Raw genomic sequence first — 15979 nt, forward strand, 5'->3', positions numbered from 1 at the left:
GGAGGGGAGCAGGTCAGCTACTAGTCAGAAGGTTTGTGAATCAAACCCTGGCTGGCAAATGTACTGGGTAACGTACTAAACCCAAGCTGCCCTCTGATGCATCCATCAGAGTGTGAAAGAAAGTATTTAAGCATAGAACAATGTGCTTGGTTGAATGAGGCATGTTGTATAAATACTTTGTGTGCACAGAGTATCAAAGAGAGCTATATAAGAACCAGTCCATTTACCACTGGGTAATTCATATAGTCTTCTTTTCCAGCGGCTGGAGGACAACATCACCATGTTTGTGAAGAATGAGCTGGAGAAAATCAAGAAGGTTCTGTGTCCAGATCACCCAGAAACTTTAAAGAGCCAGATGGAGGATGAGGAGATGTTTGAAGGAGAGGATGAAGATGAAAGAAAGAGCTGCAGAGAAGCATTTCTGAAGATCACACTCCACTTCTTGAGGAGACTTAAGCAGCATGAGATGGCTGACCATCTGCAGAGCAGTAAGAGAATTTCTCTAAAGACTGAATATTGATCTTTCCTAATAGCTCAAGAAATGGACAAATAGACATTCATCCTTTCAGGGTACTGAAAGGCTATGATATTTATTATATAATATTTGTTTCTGAATTTCTTACCTTCAGAAATATTTGCTCCACTCTGTAAACGAGAACTTAAAGCCCAACTGAAGAAGAAGTTCGAGTGTGTGTTTGAGGGCATCGCTAAAGCAGGAAGCCCAACCCTCCTGAATCAGATCTACACAGAGCTCTACATCACAGAGGGAGGGACTGCAGAGGTCAATGATGAACATGAGGTCAGACAGATTGAAACAGCATCCAGGAAACCAGACAGACCAGAAACAACAATCAGACAAGAAGACATCTTTAAAGCCTCACCTGGAAGAGACGAACCAATCAGAACAGTGCTGACAAAGGGAGTGGCTGGCATTGGGAAAACAGTCTTAACACAGAAATACAGCCTGGACTGGGCTGAAGACAAAGCCAACCAGGACATCCAGTTCATATTTCCATTCACTTTCAGAGAGCTGAATGTGCTGAAAGAGGAAAAGTTCAGCTTGGTGGAACTTGTTCATCACTTCTTTAATCAAACTAACGAATCAGGAATCTGCAGGCTTGAAGACTTCCAGGTTGTGTTCATACTTGATGGTCTGGATGAGTGTCGACTTCATTTGGACTTCAACAAAACTAAAATCCTGACTGAAACAAGAAAGTCCACCTCATTGGATGAGCTGCTGACAAACCTCATCAGAGGGAACCTGCTCCCTTCTGCTCGCCTTTGGATAACAACACGACCTGCAGCAGCCAATCAGATCCCTCCTCAGTGTGTCGACATGGTGACAGAGGTCAGAGGGTTCACTGACCCACAGAAGGAGGAGTACTTCAGGAAGAGATTCAGAGATGAGGAGCAGGCCAGCAGGATCATCTCCCACATCAAGAAAGCTCGAAGCCTCCACATCATGTGTCACATCCCAGTCTTCTGCTGGATCACTGCTACAGTTCTGGAGGATGTGCTGGAAACCAGAGAGGGAGCAGAGCTGCCCAACACCCTGACTGAGATGTACATCCACTTCCTGGTGGTTCAGGCCAAAGTCAAGAGGATCAAATATGATGGAGGAGCTGAGACAGATCCACACTGGAGTCCAGAGAGCAGGAAGATGATTGAGTCACTGGGAAAACTGGCTTTTGATCAGCTGCAGAAAGGAAACCTGATCTTCTATGAACCAGACCTGACAGAGTGTGGCATCGATATCAGAGCAGCCTCAGTGTACTCAGGAGTGTTCACACAGATCTTTAAAGAGGAGAAACAACTGTACCAGAACAAGGTGTTCTGCTTTGTTCATCTCAGTGTTCAGGAGTTTCTGGCTGCTCTTCATGTCCACCTGACCTTCATCAACTCTGGACTCAATCTGCTGGAAGAGCAAGAAACAACGTCCATGTGGTCTAAATTATTTGATAAACCAAAACTCCAATCTCTCCACCAGTGTGCTGTGGACAAGGCCTTACAGAGTCCAAATGGACACCTGGACTTGTTCCTTCGTTTTCTCTTGGGTCTGAAGACTAATCAAACTCATTTGCAAGGCCTCATGACACAAACAGGAAGTAGCTCAAAGAGCAATCAAGAAGCAGTTCAGTACATCAAGGAGAAGCTCAGTGAGAATCTGTCTGCAGAGAAAAGCATCAATCTGTTTCACTGTCTGAATGAACTGAATGATCGTTCTCTACTGGAGGAGATCCAACAGTCCCTGAGTTCAGGACGTCTCTCCACAGATAAACTGTCTCCTGCTCAGTGGTCAGCTCTGGTCTTCATCTTACTGTCATCAGAAAAAGATCTGGACGTGTTTGACCTGAATAAATACTCTGCTTCAGAGGAGGCTCTTCTGAGGCTGCTGCCAGTGGTCAAAGCCTCTAAAAAAGCTCTGTAAGTTATAAAGTTTTTATTATTTAATTTGGTTGGTATGTTATGGAAAACACACTGCATCAACTTCTGTTTTGTTTTTGTCAAAATCACTGTAATATAATCACTGTACCTTTATTTACACGTGACTTGTATTAATGTTGCTGCCCTCTTGTGGCTAAAGTGTAATTATGTTCTTGTTATTAGGGAGGATTTGAGAGTAACATGCCAAGTGAGTCAGCACCTTCGCTTTAGCTTAAAAAATCCAAATTCTTATGTCATCAGTTATAGTTGCATGTATTCATTATCATAACTTAACCTTTAATATTGATGTCTTAAATTTATTTTGAGTAAACTAATGTTAAGGTTCAAATATTGGGGAAGGAGAGTACAAACAACCATGGTCCAGAACTTGGTCAAACGATTTTAATGAAATACACGCGTGGGAAGACCAGCTCCGTTCGCAGACCGGGCTGATCTCCGACTTAATCAAAGCATAAACAGATATTTTATACCATCAGGGCTTGAATTTAATGACGCCCCCTCATACGTCACAAACAGAATATATGCATACGTCAAATCAAAACCACAATGACTTTTAACACAGTTTAAAAGAACATTATCTCCTATCTTCATGGCAGGTACTTCCTGTCACTGCCGGATGCTCGCTTATCATCTTGACACATCAGCAGCAGTTCTGCGACAAACTGCTCTTTTGCAACCCCGAGCAAAACATGATTAAACTTCCACCTATAAATGATTCTCTTTAACTAAGTGTGTGCCTCGTCCTTAAAGGCTCCTCAAAATAACCTGCACTTAGACTCTGCTTTCGGTTTCAGTTCTGCAAAAGGCACACTCTTCAAACCTGCAACTTCCTGTCAGCCTGCAACTTAGTCTTTCTGAAAGACACACACTGTTTAAACATCTGAATGCAATATCAATTTTGTAGATTATATTATTAATGCAATGGTAATGATGATGATTATTAACAATAGCAGCAAAATATCTCTCCAATCTCAATACTCCCTCTCTCGACCTCTGGAACACCAGAGGTCACAATACATTGTGTTGGGTCACTCCTCGGCCCACTCAGCTGCTTCCATGTCCATCCATGGCATCATGGACATCGGGGTCACCACTCCTGCTCTGACCCTCTCTAGCTGTCCTCTGGCTCAGCAAATCAGACAACCTCATGTCATCTAAGTGGCCCAGTAATAAACACCAGCTCCCCCTCGAGAACACTCCATGCGTAAGATTAGGTTTTTTCTGCGTCCCTCTCTTGTGGTCCATCATGCCTCGGGCCTCCAGGATCCTCACCCCCCTGTGGTCGCCGAGATCTTCTGTAAAGCAAACCAAACACCTTTTCCTGCACCTCCCTAACTTATCATCTTTGGGACTCTTTAATCAAAAGCCTGATCCTAATTATCTTCTTGACTTATTGACTTGTATTTATATATATTCTTCAACGTTACTCATCATTTTAAAACTCTTAAAACGCTGCTTTCACGTCCCTGCATGCGTTTCCTGTCGCTTGCCTTATCTAATCATCAACATCCTGTACACAGAAGTCTCGCTGCTGCAAGGCCTCCACTCTGACCTAGAATCTCCTTTCACAAGAAAATCATTATAAGCGCCTATTCTACTAAAAGATCCAAAAAAAAAAACAACCACTTTAATCAATTAAGTTTAAACATATAAGCAATTACTCCTGCATACATTTTATCACAGCTAAACGCTGCCTTGAAACAACTCCTGTGTGTTAACACCAGTGTTGGTCAAGTTACTTGAAAAAAGTAATCAGTAACTAATTACTGATTACTTCCCCAAAAAAGTAATCCCGTTACTTTACTGATTACTTATTTTCAAAAGTAATTAATTACTTAGTTACTTAGTTACTTTTTAAAAACACGATTTACAACCTGAAGAGGTGATAAAGCGATAGATCTTTCAGCCCAATTCTACTTTTTCTGCATAATCCATCATACAAAATGTAATCAAATGGAAACGTCTCTGTTTTTTAAACTTGTTTTATCAGTTTTAATCTTTTAATTTTATGCATCAAGCAAAAATTTAATTATATGCAACATTCTCTGACTTGAATAAATTAGTTTAACATTGAAACCTATTTTCTGCACATTCCAGCACATAAAATGAAATATTTTTTGTGTTTACACTCAGTCTTTCAAATAGATGCAAGTAAAACACAGCAGAAAATAAATAAACTCAAAGACTCAGCGGTCCTGTTGCTCTATTTTGACCTGTAAAGCAGGACTGGGGGTAGGCGGAGGTTCACCCTGGTGCAGGTGTGCCGCGGTCAGTTGAAGAATCCGCGAGTTTCTCTGTGAATTTCCCATTACGTCGTAGCGCACTCGGTGCTTGCTTGGAAGTTTAGGGGGTTTTTTTTTCGCTGTAAAAGGTTTTCTTCCCACGCACAACGGACACTAATGTTTCTGTCACTTTTTATGGAATCAAACTCAAAATAAGGTCAGTACTTCCACGCTTTAAACGCTGCACGCTCATACTCTCTCCCACAATCGATTTATGATCCATTGTTGATCTGCACACAGCTGTTGTCACTAACGGCGCACTCGCTTAGGTCACTGTCGTGAGACATTCTCGCAAAAAAATCTCGGTTTTAGTAACGCAGTAACGCAGCGTTCCTACGGGAAAGTAACGGTAATCTAATTACCGATTTTGCAATAGTAATCCCTTACTTTACTTGTTACTTGAAAAAAGTAATCAGATTACAGTAACGCGTTACAAGTGACGCGTTACTGCCCATCTCTGGTTAACACTAACTTCATTTTAAAACTCACATTTCCTATGTTATAACCTGTTTTTGGTATAGCCTTTTTATTTCATCTTGCTCCTTTGATGTAACAATACCTTCTCATTCTAGTTTATCAGACTTAACCAAAATATATGCTTTCCTTCCTTTGGTCCTTCTCTAAAGCAAGAAACTCCTATTCAGTTCCTCTTTTCTGTCACTTGTTACAGGGCCAGCTCAAGTTCAGTTAAACGCTAAATTAATTTGAGGCCTTTTGCCTGGAATCAATACTGTCATGTGTGTTTATGGACTCTATATGTCTGTGAGCGTGTGCAATCCTTCAATAACTCATATCATCCTCACAGTAGATTGGCTAATCATAGCGCTAGCCAAAGGCTCGTGACCCACAAGAGACGAATTGAGCCACAACTCCCTTAAAGGCACAAAATGCAATATGTATAAAAAGTCATTTCTACGTATAAGCTCTCCCCTTTATCCTAAAAATAAATCTATGTAATATCTGTATGTGTGTCTTCTATTCATTAATGTAATTGTCAGTTATTTTCTCTCTTTATTTTACCTTCTTTTTGTTTACCTCTTTGTTTGTGACGTGGACATCCCTAAACCATCCTGAGTTCCGGCTTCAATTTCAACCCAATTGTACCCTCTATTCTCGCAGTCGAACTCGTCTGGGCTTCACCTTCCCACTGGCCCCTGTGCCCTTCTCTTAGTGTCCTTTGTTGTCTTGTGATCCCCAGCAAACACAGTCTGTTTCTTCTCTGTTTCTTCTCCGTTGCTCTTTTCAGTATTTTCCTTTTAGATTAAATCCCAGCCTGGCAAAATATCCCATTCAGTGTCTTTAAACAGTTATGTCACACTGTTCTTACCAGCCTGCAGTTCACCGTGCATTTTCCATCACGTGCTTTTCTTCCATGCTGCTGCTGGTATCGTCAGTGTAGTTTCAGTTGCACTGTCTTTTGCCTGCTGTTAATTCTTGAAGTCCACGATGTTCTGTCGGTCTTCATCAGGAGATTAACTGTCCTATGAGCTTCTTCTCAGGATCGGGACAAGTGGGAGGTCAAGCTGTAAAATTTTAAGCCAAAATCTGGCCTGTTTTCCTCCCAATTCTGTTAATCAATGGTTTTGTACTCAAGATTCTAGGTTGAAAGAAGTCCACCTGTATTGACACACTAAAGCATACAATTAATATCCTTTTCATTTCTTTTCTTAAAACCTCCATTTGCTTCATCTGCCTGGAGTTTAACTCGTATGTTTCTCTCTCTGTGTGCTCACTTGTCACAGTCAGTTCCTTTTATGGGCATGCAAAGTTCCTGTCACACACACCATTTCCTGTCAACCTTGCAGCTGCTCAGAACCATATTTTCTGTTTCTATCTCTCCTGTTTTGTTTTTTTTACAGGCTAATAAAACTCTTGTTTTACTAAGTCTTGATCTAAAACAATTCACCCTTATTTCACGCACACACTTCTAAATATACTAAATTCTTTGCGTTTGTCAGATCGTCTCACACACACACCGCCTTTTCTCTCACACTTCCACTTCTGCACTCACTCTACTATCAACTTTCATAGTGTTATTATTATTTATTATTTTGTACAAATCACACCCAATCACTCAAAACCTGCTACTCACAGCATTCACACACTTAAACTGTGACAAGAGTTGAGGAATATACTCACAACACGCTTTCCTAAGAGTATTTCAGACATGCCTTTCATAATCAGAAAGAGCAAGTCAAAGAAAACAATTGAAACCTCTATTAATTCTCACAGCACACACATAGAATAGAAAAAATAAAACACCAGCATTTATTGCTGATGAGAGGTTACTCCTAAAAGTAATATGTTAGTCTTAAATATATACAGTGCACTCACTATATTTATATATATATATATATATATATATATATATATATATATATATATATATATATATATATATATATATATATATATATATATATATATATATATCTCAAAACTCAGTCAATTACTATACATCCACTACGGCAACTCAAAACTTTATTTATAGCCCTCTAATGAACATAAATGGCGTCTTAAACACACACTCAACAATGTTTGCAGCAGTATTTGTAAAACCAACTGTGGTTTAAACAGTTCACTGCTGACTAATTTGCATTTTCACACTCACACACACACAGTCTAAAAATAGCTCCAGCACTGCCTCAGACTCCTTTCACACAGAGATCTCTTATTTTATATTACAAAGACGTCTTATATTTACAACCACTGTCACATCTGTCAGCTTTAGCGCCTAAACAATTTCGACAAATTTAAGTTAACGGTCCAACCGATAAAGTCCAACTTTTTTGTGATCAATTAACCAGTATCTGTCCAACAGTTTCTGGCCTCATCTCTAAAATCCCTAACTCAATTTAAAAGCGTCAACCAACCCAAACTTTGCCTGAAGCTCTATTTTTGGCATTTCACAGCCAAGGCTTACCCCGAAGTTTTAAGTTAAAGTTACACGCCCGAAGTCCAACTTCTGCTGGCCAAAAAAGCGCAGACTACCGTTCCAAACGGTAAGGAGACTCTAACTCCTAGTTATTCTGGAGTGCCCCAAGCTCCACAGTGACCAACTGACTATCCCTCTTCGAGGACAATGCCTAAGCGTCCTTGGCATTGGCAAGCGTTACCTCTGAGCACTGCGCTTCCTATCAGTCCAACTGACGTTCTTGAATAATTTATAATACTTTGGAACAACAGTAAAACAGCCAAAAAAGTGTAAGACTGAAGCAGGTCCAACCTTATAACCAATACGGGCTCCACCCCAAACAATAACCAAATTCCCTAATATACTAAAATCACTCAGCAGTCCAACTGCTTTCCACGGTCCAACCGTATTAAATCCTTTAGCGGTCCAACCGCATTCAATCATTTTTAGCAGTCCAACTGCATTAAATCCTCAGTACTGTCATGAGATTCTCATCAAAATCAAAGCAGACATTCCCCAGTAATTTCAGTGAGTAGACTTTAATTTGTAATGTCCAATTTGGCACACTTTGGAAATAATTCAACAGGTAGTGCCTTACCTTTGGATAAGCGGCTTAGAACAACAATGAGAAAAAGAGAGCTGATTATTAGCTCATCAAAACACAAAACAAAATCACAATGAATTATCAGTTAATTTCATTTAAAATAATTCATTAAGTATTTATGTACAATTCAAATTAGTTAATTACATATTTTGTTGGTTTGTTTTCTATTTTAATTATTTTACTGACACATTTAATGAATTATTTAATGATGTATTTATTTAATTCACGTTGCTACTCCTGGCCCTGCATCGTTGTTCATAAATACATTTTATTTGTCAGCTTCACCCATCAAAGTCAGGGGGCGGAGTTAATGCTGATCAAGTCAACACCATTGCTTTGGTCTGGTGGGCGTTCTTTTAGTGGGCTTTTCTCAATACTAAGTAGGCCTACACACCAGGGTTTGGACATGTGTGGACCTAAACTATACTTTTACCCTTTTTTGTGTGTCACCAAATACACTTTAATATTTTCTAGACAAGAATGTAGTGGCGTAATCTTTAACCTCTTTTGGCTCCAAACAGAAGTGACAGACTTGAGCAGGGTTCATTTAAAGGCTGACAGAAGTGGAGTGGTGACGGGGAGATGTTTGACAGGACAGTGTTTCAGCCTCCACAGGTTCATGTTGTGCTCCATCAGTCAGTGAAGATGAAGTCAGTGCTGACCAGGCTGTAGAGTGTGTGAGGGATGTGAATGAGGATGATGAAGATCTGATGATAGCAGATAAAAACAGGCTGCAGAGACTTTGAGCCATACAGGGCACACAGTGTGTGTACAGAACAGCTGAAATCATTATGGAGGCCTTACTGGAATATGGAAGCATCACAGTACAGCTTCAGTGAAGCATTAAAGTCTCTGATATGAGATGAGAAATGAAGCAGCCAGAGCTTTTTCATGAGTGGAAATCCACTGTGACTGTGAGCTGCTGCTACAGCCTCCAGATTAGCCAGCAGCTCATCCTGCTCAACATTTCCTCACCAACTTTAATGGAAGTGTGATGTTTTCAGCTGGAGTGATGGTCAGGGTGGCCTCCCTCTCCTCTTCTTCTCCTCTTCCTCTTTCATTTGTAAAGCCACTTCTGCTGCTTTCATTCATTTGGAAGTCCTGTAGCTGAGTTTGGGAGAGACTAACAGCCTCGGCAGCAGAGGGGAGAAAGGCTGTAACACCACCACTTTACTCTGTTCTACCTGTCACATCATTTTATCAGGAAACAAATATGCTCATGTTTTTACTATGTTTGTCTTGAAGATGTAAGAAGATCACATGGTGCTTTTTATTATTGTGTTGGTTTGTTTGCTGTCTCTTGGATGGAGCCCAGCTGTGCGTGGCCCCTGGGCCTGTGGTCAGAGTGTGTGCTGGATAATCCGGCCCAGGATGAGGCCAAACTGACATGGGATGAAATGTCTGTCACATAATTGAGCTTAGTGTAGTTTCATTTCTGCACAATTTAAAAACAACCAAAACTTTGTTCTGTCTTTTCTATGTTATACTGTAGACTTTCTTTGATACTGTGTCCAAAAGGAGCAGCTTTTACTTTGAAGGGGAGGCGTCTCTGTTTCCTCTTCAGGTTGGATGATGGAAGCAAATTAGTAGCTGTGTCCCAAAACGTCGGCTGCATCCTCCAGAGGCTGCATTTGAAGGCCGATTACGTCACAGCCAGGCGATGAAGGCTGTCCGTATTTGTCGACTCCTTCAAATGTGCCCGACAAATGCGTCCTTCATTTCCCCGAATTTGAAGGATTCGTCGGGTGTGTCCTTCGTGGCCCACCATATCCCAGAATTCATAGCGCGGCCCAGCCAAATTTCAGCTGCCAACAATGGCAGCAGCTACTAAGTTTTCAAATTACTCTTATTAATCTTTCTGGGTCACAAAATAAACTTTTAACATATTTTCAGGCGAGAAAGTAGCTGTGTAAACTTCAAATATCTGCTTGGTTTATCAAGACATCGCATATTTGCAAAAGTGTGCCGACGTTTTCGGAGACGTCTGTTCCCCACCCGCTCGCTAGCAAGCCGGGGGGTTCAATGGTCACTCCAGCCGGCGAGAGCAGCGGACGCCCGGCTTCATCGTTTTCAGACCCCGCTCTTTGGCTACTCAGGTTAAACACGATATATAAGTCACTCAGATAACTTAAAAATGTAATTGTTTGCCTTTTTTCTGTGTTTTATTTGTTCCGGAGTAAATCAGTTTGGCTGAGATCAAAGTTCCTCCGGGATTTTCACACAGCTGAATAAACGTTAAACAGGAAACTGATTAAACAGAAGTGTGAGACGGTCGAGAATTTACGCCAGTGTCCTGTTATATTTTAGATAGCAAGGAGCAGACGGCCGAGTTTATTAAACTCCACCAACACAGCGGTGACGCAAATCTGAAGGCTAGACCGTCCCATTTCACAGCCTCGCACTTCCAGCCTTTTCGGTCTTTGAAGGACCCGGCCCACGTAGACCGCGAATACCGGGTCCTCCGAAGGATGCAGCCGACGTTTTGGGACACAGCTAGTGTGCGATGTTCTTTCAGTGTTGCACTTTGTAGACGCTCCCTGAGCACTGGTCTCACAGCCAGCTGCACATAGAGACTAGTGTTGTTAGTCCAGGTCAGAAGATGACTTGTTGGAATGAAAATGAGCTTGTAGTTTGTCTGCTTTAATAATGTGACTGGAAAAAGGTGTTGGACTTCAAATATGTCCATTTCTTTCACACTTCACCTTTAAAAGTGAAGCCTTGTGGTTCCTGGAAGGAAAAACACGACTTTTTCAAGTCTTTGTCCTGTTTTTATGATAAATGTACGACTTTAATGTGAAACATTCAGTTTTTTCTCTTGTTGTGTTTGTTTGAAGCTGCTTCCTGTTGGCTTCAGCTGTTTGGAGTTTCCATTTTCTAAACTTCTACATTCTGAACCTTCTTCAGCTCTGAACAGATGATGAAACACTGAATGATTTCAAGCTCACACTTTGTCTAATAAACTTACATCTTTCATTCTTTATACAGATTGAGGGGCTGTGGTTTGTCAGAGATCAGCTGTGATTATCTGGCAGCAGCACTGAAGTCCAACCCCTCCCATCTGAGACAGCTGGACCTGAGCTGCAACAAAAAGCTGCAGGATTCAGGAGTGAAGCATCTGTGTGGTTTCCTGGAGAGTCCAGGATGTGGACTTGAAACTCTGAGGTCAGTCAGCATGTTTTAGTTGTGCTGAGATGAATATGATGTGAAAGTTGTGCTGACACTAAACTGCAGACATCAGGCTGATATTATACTGATCCACACTGAGGATCTTCATGGTAAAGTCTGTTTTCTTCTTCTCTGGTTTAGTCCATTGACTGCAGCAGAACAATGTTCACATTTCAAACCTTCAAAGAAGAAGAAAAATCCTCCACTGGATAATTCACTGTGAAACTCTCCAACTCTTCATTCCACCTTAAAGTCTGTCTGACACTGAAATCCAAAGCAAAATGTGCGTTTGCTTTACAGACAGCAGTCCAACACAAACATACACACATCATCCAAAACACAGTCCAACATCCAAATCTCCTCCACTGCCAGCATGAATGATGGGAAAGAGAAGGAGGAACACTCTGACATTCAGGGTTAGAATGAGTTTCATGAAGCAGACTGTGAAGATCAAAGCTGCATTAGAAAGCTTACATGAATGAATGAGTGGACAGAAGTGGACAGAGATCATCTGAAGCACTTCAAAGGCTTTAAATCAGCACATTTCTCTTTATTCTTTATCAACTCTGTTAGTTTCTCTCAGTTTTCTGTGGAATGAAGCTAACAGCAGGCTAATAAGATGCTGACCAATAGGTTTCTATTAAAGGTTGTAATTTGTATATGAAAAAGTGCTTTGGCTCAGCAGGGATCAGCTTACAGGTAGAATACAGCTGCTGGATGGGATTAGCATGTCATAGCTATCTACCAAACTGCTAACTGGGGGATTTCAGGCCATCTATGGATCATTTTTGCTAACTGTTTATTCAGCTTTGGCTCACAGGGCTGCAGCCTGTGCCCTAGCTGTCATAGGGCAAGAGGCGTGGTCCACCTGCACAGGTGAGCAGTCCATCACAGGGCCAACAGAGAGAGACAGAGAAGCACTCTCTCACATCCACACCTACAGCCAATTTAGAAGCACCAATGAACCTAAGCAGCATTTCATTGGACTGTGGGAGAACATCCAACCTCCACAGAAAGGCCAACAATCTTCAACCTACAACCTTCTTGCTTTAAGGCACTAGTGCGAACCACTTTTCCCCATTTCAGCCCAAATCCTGCATCTTCCTGTTTCTGACTCCAGGCCAGCTCCACTAACACTTTCTCATCAGACACTGCCACCTAGTGGAGGAAGTCTTAGTTCCATTTGAAGCTTCAGATTACAGTTAGTTCCTTTACAAAGAGGTGGAGGTGGTGGGGCCACAGCACCATCATCACTGAGTGCCATAGGACACTTAACCTTTGTTTCCATATGCTGGGAACTTCCTGTTGTTCCAAGGAGGACTGGAAAATGTGTGAAAATCTCCCAGTCAGTTCCTCACAGCACACTTCAATCATTTCCCTCCCACAGCATCAGGACCAGGGCTTTTTCTCTCTTTGGTCCCACTAAGAGATTTCCACACAAACACCTCATCAGTGGGACTCTCAGAGCTACCAGCCCTTTGCTACAATCACAAAGCTCTTCATTGAAATCAATGATATCAAAGCTGGAATCAAATGAGTCCAAGTCTTCTGCTGATTCAGCATCACATTCATCTTTGCTCCTTGTTCTGCATCCCCACCATGGACTTCATTCCTTTCCAAGCCAGCCTTGAGTGTCCTTTATTCAGCTCATCCTCTGCTTTACTTTTACACCTGATTTTAGCTGCTTTATCTCTCTTTCAACAAGTTTCTGTGCCTCAATCTTTTCTTCTCTCCCTCATAACAAGACAGCTTCTTCTGCCTGAGAACATGTTGGAGTGATTTACTAATCCAGGGCTGCTTATTGGGGAAAATACTTCCTGTTTCCAAAGTAATCCCCATTTTTCCCAGAAAGAAATGTAAGTAGAAATCGATGATCTAAGTGAGAACATGAGCCTTTAAAAAGTCCCAGTGGGTGCAGTCAAAGCAGTCCCTCAGTCCCAGTATAGAGTCTTTGGTCCAGACTGGAACAACTGTGTGCCCAGTTTGAGCTCTCTTCAGTGCTGTGACCTGACAGACCCAGAGGGGCCATCACATCACATTTAGAAGCTCCCCTAATGGAGCCACAACACATGTCCAACACTTAGTCTGTCTTGTTGGACCAACTGGAAGAAATGATTCAAGGACTTAGTCACAGAACAGAGATTCAAATCTCCAAAATCCAACTGGCTGCATCAGGACATATAGTCTGAAACTCTGCACAGTTTCCTGTTTGAAGCTGCTTCCTGTTGGCTTCAGCTGTTTGGAGTTTCCATTTTCTAAACTTCTACATTCTGAACCTTCTTCAGCTCTGAACAGATGATGAAACACTGAATGATTTCAAGCTCACACTTTGTCTAATAAACTTACATCTTTCATTCTTTATACAGATTGGTGAGCTGTGGTTTGTCAGAGATCAGCTGTGATTATCTGGCAGCAGCACTGAAGTCCAACCCCTCCCATCTGAGACAGCTGGACCTGTACGGAAACAACCTGAAGGATCCAGATGTGAAGCAGCTGTCTGATCTCCAGCAGAGTCCAGACTACAGACTGGAGACTCTGGAGTAAGTAGAGTGATGGAGTGAGTGGGTGGTGCTGTCAGCAGTATTGTACTAAACACAGTCAGTATGAAACAAAGATCCAGTGTTTCCTGTAAAGCTGCAGCTTCTCAGTGAAGCTGTGAGAGGAGAATGGTGACAGGCTTCAGGATTGGACACAAACACTTCCTGTTTCTGACCTTTATGGTCACCATAGTAACGGCTGACACGCTCTGATCAAACAGTGTCAACAGCCAATCAGCTCTCTGAACAAAGCAGCACGCAGACCAATGACTGCATTCATTTCCAAGTTTAAAGCAGTGAAGAACACAGTCTGTAGGTGAGGAAGAATTTAGTGAGAGCAGATGTTTGGATGGAATTCCTCCAGTTAACAGCTGGAACCGTCCATCTGGATTGTTGGGCTTGTTGTTGGGGTTCCTACAGAGCTCAGAGTGGACACACCAAGGTTCTTCTAATGAATGAAAGTCCAAACTCAAACTAGGAGGGAAAAACATTTTCATCAACTTCAATAAAAATCCAAAGATTAGAAAAAGTGAAGCAACAATGAGTCCTAGTACAGTCCCAGCACTGAAGTCCCTGCTGCTCTTTATACTGGATGTGCTGCATCACTGACTGACAGCTGATGAAGAGTCTCTGGAAACACTCGTTTATCTCCTCTGCTCTTCCTTCTTCTCTCTGCAGGTGGAGGATATGATGGTAAACAGGACGGTGTGTGTGCTGAGAGAGGAGGAGCTGTGTCCTGATGATCCAGAGAGGTTGAAGCAGCAGCAGCTTGTGTGTAGAGACGCTCTGACTGGGCCATGTTACTGGGAGGTGGAGAGGAGAGCTTCATCCAGCAGTGACTGACAGAGGAATGAGAAGAAGTGCAGATGACTGTCAGTGCTGCAGAGTGAACTGCTCTGAGAACAGCTCCACTGTCAGACACAATGTAGAGTCCAGCATCATCCCTGTGTGTCCCTCTGGATCTGACAGAGGATCATCAGTGTATCTGGACTGCTCTGCTGCTGCTCTGTCCTTCTACAGTCTCTGCACAGTCTCTGTCTGACTCTGGCTACATTTTTGGCATTTATATTCTTGGTTGCTCTCTTTATATTTTTCACATGCAAAATGTGCCCATCTTTGGCAAGATTCATACTGCACCTGGAAAGGAAAAATAAATGGCTCATATTCTGTTTGGTGAATACTATTACTCAACATTTTAATTATGATTGGCAAGTAATGATACTAAGACTTATGTGTTTCTTTTGTTTTGTTTTGTTTTACCATTTCAATCATGCTGCGGTCAGCGTTAGCATCTAACATGGAGCAAACAATGCAGTAGTCCTCAGCGTTCCCTGAAACACAATCATAGTTAGGTTTTAATCAAACATTATTTATTGAATAATTAAAAAATAATAGTACATTTTTTCCAAATATACTTCCTGGAAAATTAGTCTAAATTAGACTTTGAGAAGGGTCTTATCTGAAAGTGTTTGAAGAGCACTATTTGTACTGTGCTGTTTGAAAAGCACTATTTAAATTGGAAGTACGCACTAACGTGATAAGGACTTTACTGGACTTACCTCGATTTTCAAGTAGGGTGCAAGCTATCTGCATTCGCTCCAGCACAACTGCCTCTGTAGTGGTTGACACCTCACTGACCTCTCCAAAATCAAGGTAGTGTTCTGCAAACTGTGAGATTGATCATAATTAGAATGTAAAGTCTTAATTAGGTAAAGGATAGGATAATTATAAGCCACAAGGCTTCAGCCTATTCCTTTTTCAGTTACTGTATGATTAAGTACTTCTATGTAAAATGATCATCTTTGTTGTTGTTGACCGAAATAACTTTCACTTCACTTAAATTCACTTAAAGTCTTAATTCTAGCTAACAAGAAACTGAATCATTTGAATACGGGTTACCTTTAACAGTAAAACTCCACAACTGCTGGAATCCTGTCGCTTGTTGTGTTGCATAGTCTGTAACTGCCACTCCATGGTGTCTTCATGCCCTCTCATCCTCAGAAAATTCCTAGTTGAACAAAAGTGTTTGTAA

General features: G+C 41.6%; 2 protein-coding genes across 2 annotated transcripts in view; both read left to right on the top strand.

The window, feature by feature from the left end:
- LOC146577704 (ribonuclease inhibitor-like) overlaps window positions 1-15116 on the top strand; it is a 68930-nt gene extending 53814 nt beyond the window's left edge. Inside the window, exons 5-7 of the mRNA XM_085267699.1 lie at window positions 11231-11407; window positions 13777-13950; window positions 14626-15116. Coding sequence (XP_085123825.1) covers window positions 11231-11407; window positions 13777-13950; window positions 14626-14638 — 364 coding nt within the window. The 3' untranslated portion in view covers window positions 14639-15116. The remainder of the gene's footprint in view (window positions 1-11230; window positions 11408-13776; window positions 13951-14625) is intronic.
- LOC146577706 (protein NLRC3-like) lies at window positions 281-2428 on the top strand. Its single transcript, XM_085268436.1, has 2 exons — window positions 281-488; window positions 630-2428. The coding sequence occupies exons 1-2, from the start codon at window positions 281-283 to the stop codon at window positions 2426-2428; spliced, it is 2007 nt and encodes a 668-aa protein (XP_085124562.1).
- Window positions 15117-15979: the final 863 nt, after the last annotated feature.

This window comes from Mchenga conophoros, linkage group LG3, assembly GCF_057382185.1.
Source record: "Mchenga conophoros isolate Kocher_MC1m ecotype Shallow Benthic linkage group LG3, M_conophoros_male_GT1.1, whole genome shotgun sequence".
NCBI classification, from domain to species: Eukaryota; Metazoa; Chordata; class Actinopteri; order Cichliformes; family Cichlidae; genus Mchenga; species Mchenga conophoros.

Bases quoted from the DNA above. Each gene is read 5' to 3' on its own strand.
- LOC146577706 (XM_085268436.1), top strand. From the start codon at position 281: ATGTTTGTGAAGAATGAGCTGGAGAAAATCAAGAAGGTTCTGTGTCCA. The intron at 489-629 runs GTAAGAGAATTT...TCTTACCTTCAG, and splicing joins GGCTGACCATCTGCAGAGCA to AAATATTTGCTCCACTCTGT.